Source organism: Olea europaea, chromosome 12, assembly GCF_002742605.1.
Source record: "Olea europaea var. sylvestris chromosome 12, O_europaea_v1, whole genome shotgun sequence".
In the NCBI taxonomy this organism is placed as follows: Eukaryota; Viridiplantae; Streptophyta; class Magnoliopsida; order Lamiales; family Oleaceae; genus Olea; species Olea europaea.
This window is the reverse complement of record NC_036248.1, coordinates 10,281,836-10,284,636: the sequence shown is the minus strand read 5'-3', so window position 1 is coordinate 10,284,636 and position 2,801 is coordinate 10,281,836. Positions and strand designations below refer to the sequence as shown.

The window sequence follows — 2,801 nt, the reverse complement described above, 5'->3', positions numbered from 1 at the left end:
AGATAATTTGACAGTGGATATAAAATACTTTGAATAGCCGAAAATAAACCAATTTTGTGTCAAACCTACCAAAATGTATAATTGACCGTGGTAAAGGAGTAGATGGTCTTCTGACACGATGAAGAAAGTTTTCGTCTGGATGGATACTTACCCGGCTTCCACTTCCAATGCTTTTTCCTCGATGAATAATTGTATGGCGTAAACGTCTAATCTCTAATTGGAATTCCACGGGTGCTGACAGGAAAAAAATTTCCTCTTCTATCTTTATTTGTGCATAAGTTCCTTAAAAGATCATGAAGCTTGCATGTTTTTATTTTACCTCTGGAACTCTCCTTAGAAACCATAACAAGACTTCTATGTACAAGATCCAATAAGTATTCTTCTGCCACATCTTCAAAAGTTTTAGATCCCATGGACTTCACGAATCCCTCAGCAATCCACAACTTGAAAAGTGTGGAGACAGGGATGTTAAAATCTTCTGGGAAAATCCCCATATAGAGATAACAACATTTCAAATGATGAGGCAAATTTTTATAACTTAAGTGCAATACTTTTGAGCACTGCTCATCATTTGAAGTTACTACTGAACTTATGTTTTCAGCAATCTTTTCCCATTCATGATGTGTTTTGGTGGCCTTCGAAAGGAGCCCCGCAATCACAATGATTGATAGTGCAATTCCTCGACAATTTCTGCAAATGTTCTTCCCAGTAGTTTCAAATTCAGGAGGGAAACTATTTTCTCCAAACACATTCTTACGAAATAAAGTCCAACTTTCATCCTCGTTTAGAAAATGCACGTGATGAAGAGAAGGTCTGGGACAATGAAGTCCAACTTGTTCAAGCCTGGTAGTCAGCACGATTCGGCTTCTATCCTCGTCATTTGGAAATGATCGTCGTAATTCATCCAATCGTCATCCCACACATCATCCATCACAATTAGATAGTTTCTTCCCTTCAGACTCTTGTATAGAAGTTCTTTTAATCCCTCAGTGTTCTCTTCATGTCTCCCGTGAGTTTCGTTTTTTTGCATCTTATCAGTGCTTTTTGGTATGGAATTGAAAATGCTTAGTATGATTTCTCGCACGCTATATTCTTGAGACACTGTCACCCATGCACGAATATGAAAATCATATTGGATATATGCATCATCATAAACTTCTTTCGCGAGAGTAGTCTTACCCATTCCGCCCACTCCAACAATGGAGACAGTTTCAAGGTGTGACGATTCACTAACCAGTCGAGTCTTAATCTCCATCAGGTCAGGATCAAGCCCAACAATGGGTCTGTTTCCACCGAGAGCAGTTTTTGTTGGAAATAATGTTACTCCACCAAAGATATTATGAGAACGAATTACAAACAAAATTAAAAATCGAAAGAAGTATAGGAGATGACGAAATAGCAAAGTATATATATGAAGAAATTGAAGGCTCAAACACAATCTTTGATTGTTGTCCTCAAACGAATTTTGCCCCCACTACTTTGGTGTTTAAAGGGTGATCCGGCAAAAGGTTTGAAGGATTAATCAAGCCTTATAGAGATTCAAACACTAAACACTTGTTTGAATCTCTAAAACTTAAGAACACAAAGAAAAAGATGAATATGAGAGGGTATTTTCTTTTGGATTTGATCTCAAGAAGTATCAATATAATAGGTGTTTCTTTTTTTTTCCACCTTTTCAATGACCCAAGATCACCTATTTATAGCCAAGTAGTATAGCTTCACGAAGTGGTGCACCTTATGGATAAAAAGCCACCAAAAAACCAACAAAAAACAACCCAACAGTCGACTTTTCTGTACCATGCGGCCGCATGGTACAATCCTACCGAGACCATTTGGTCTCGGTAGGGTTCCATGCGACCGCATGGCCTAACTCATTTTTTTTTATTGTTGATTTTGAACAATCATACCACTTCATAACAATCCCCCACTTGTTCAAAATTAACAAGTTCTCATATTCAAATTACACGATACTCATGCGTAAGGATTAGATATCTTTCGATTTGAATCTAACCATAGTGTAATTCAAACAAAGTAAAATCGAAATTCAAGGTAGCGTGAAGCTTTGAACCAAGTATTTTATGTGACAATACCGGTAAGAACACACACACGAATATCACGTGTTCTCAAGTTCCTCGTTTCTCGCTTAGCGCTTTTATGGCCTTGCGCTTATCCTTTTCAATAAACTTTTAAGAGAGAACTCCAACTCTCTATTAAAGCGGCACCACCTTGAAGTTTATTTAGGTAAAGTTCTTCCAGTACCTTTGTTACTTTTAGAAGTACTTGCAGTTTTACACTGAACTTTATTAAGAGCTTATAGCTCAACCCTCGTTTCAGTAACAACCAGCATTATTTTAATCTAGGATAGGATTATTGCGGATTATAATAATGCTGTAACTATCCACATATCGAATGACTTGTTGTTACCCTTTGAACCCGTGTAAAACCTTTTGAGTAACGACAGGTAGGGTTGCCATCATTGGTGGATATTTCAGTTAAGGAGTTTTAATCCCATCCTACTTGAAGTAGATGCCACTAAATCTCTATTTAGAGGATTAGTTAGAGGATCCGCCAAATTTTCATTCCTTTGACTTCCAAGAAACTGCACCTCCTCCTAGAGTAAACACCCAACCCGTAGTTGATTTACTTTCATTCGTGCTAGATATCCAACTAGCATCAGTAAATCCTTCTAATATTATTGGAATTTTAGTATATTGTAGACCTAAGTTCTTGGTTTTCTTTAAGTATCCGAGAACTCTCCCAATTGCTTTCCAATGTTCATTACTTGGATTGCTAGTAAACCT

At 37.3% G+C, this 2,801-nt stretch overlaps 1 protein-coding gene across 1 annotated transcript; it reads right to left on the bottom strand.

The window, feature by feature from the left end:
* Nucleotides 1-206: 206 nt before the first annotated feature.
* Nucleotides 207-1,255, bottom strand: LOC111406563 (putative disease resistance RPP13-like protein 3). Its single transcript, XM_023035964.1, has 2 exons — nucleotides 921-1,255; nucleotides 207-813 (listed from the first exon to the last, which is right to left on the bottom strand). Exons 1-2 carry the CDS (start codon nucleotides 1,253-1,255, stop codon nucleotides 207-209), a joined length of 942 nt encoding a protein of 313 aa, XP_022891732.1.
* Between the last annotated feature and the right edge of the window lie 1,546 nt (nucleotides 1,256-2,801).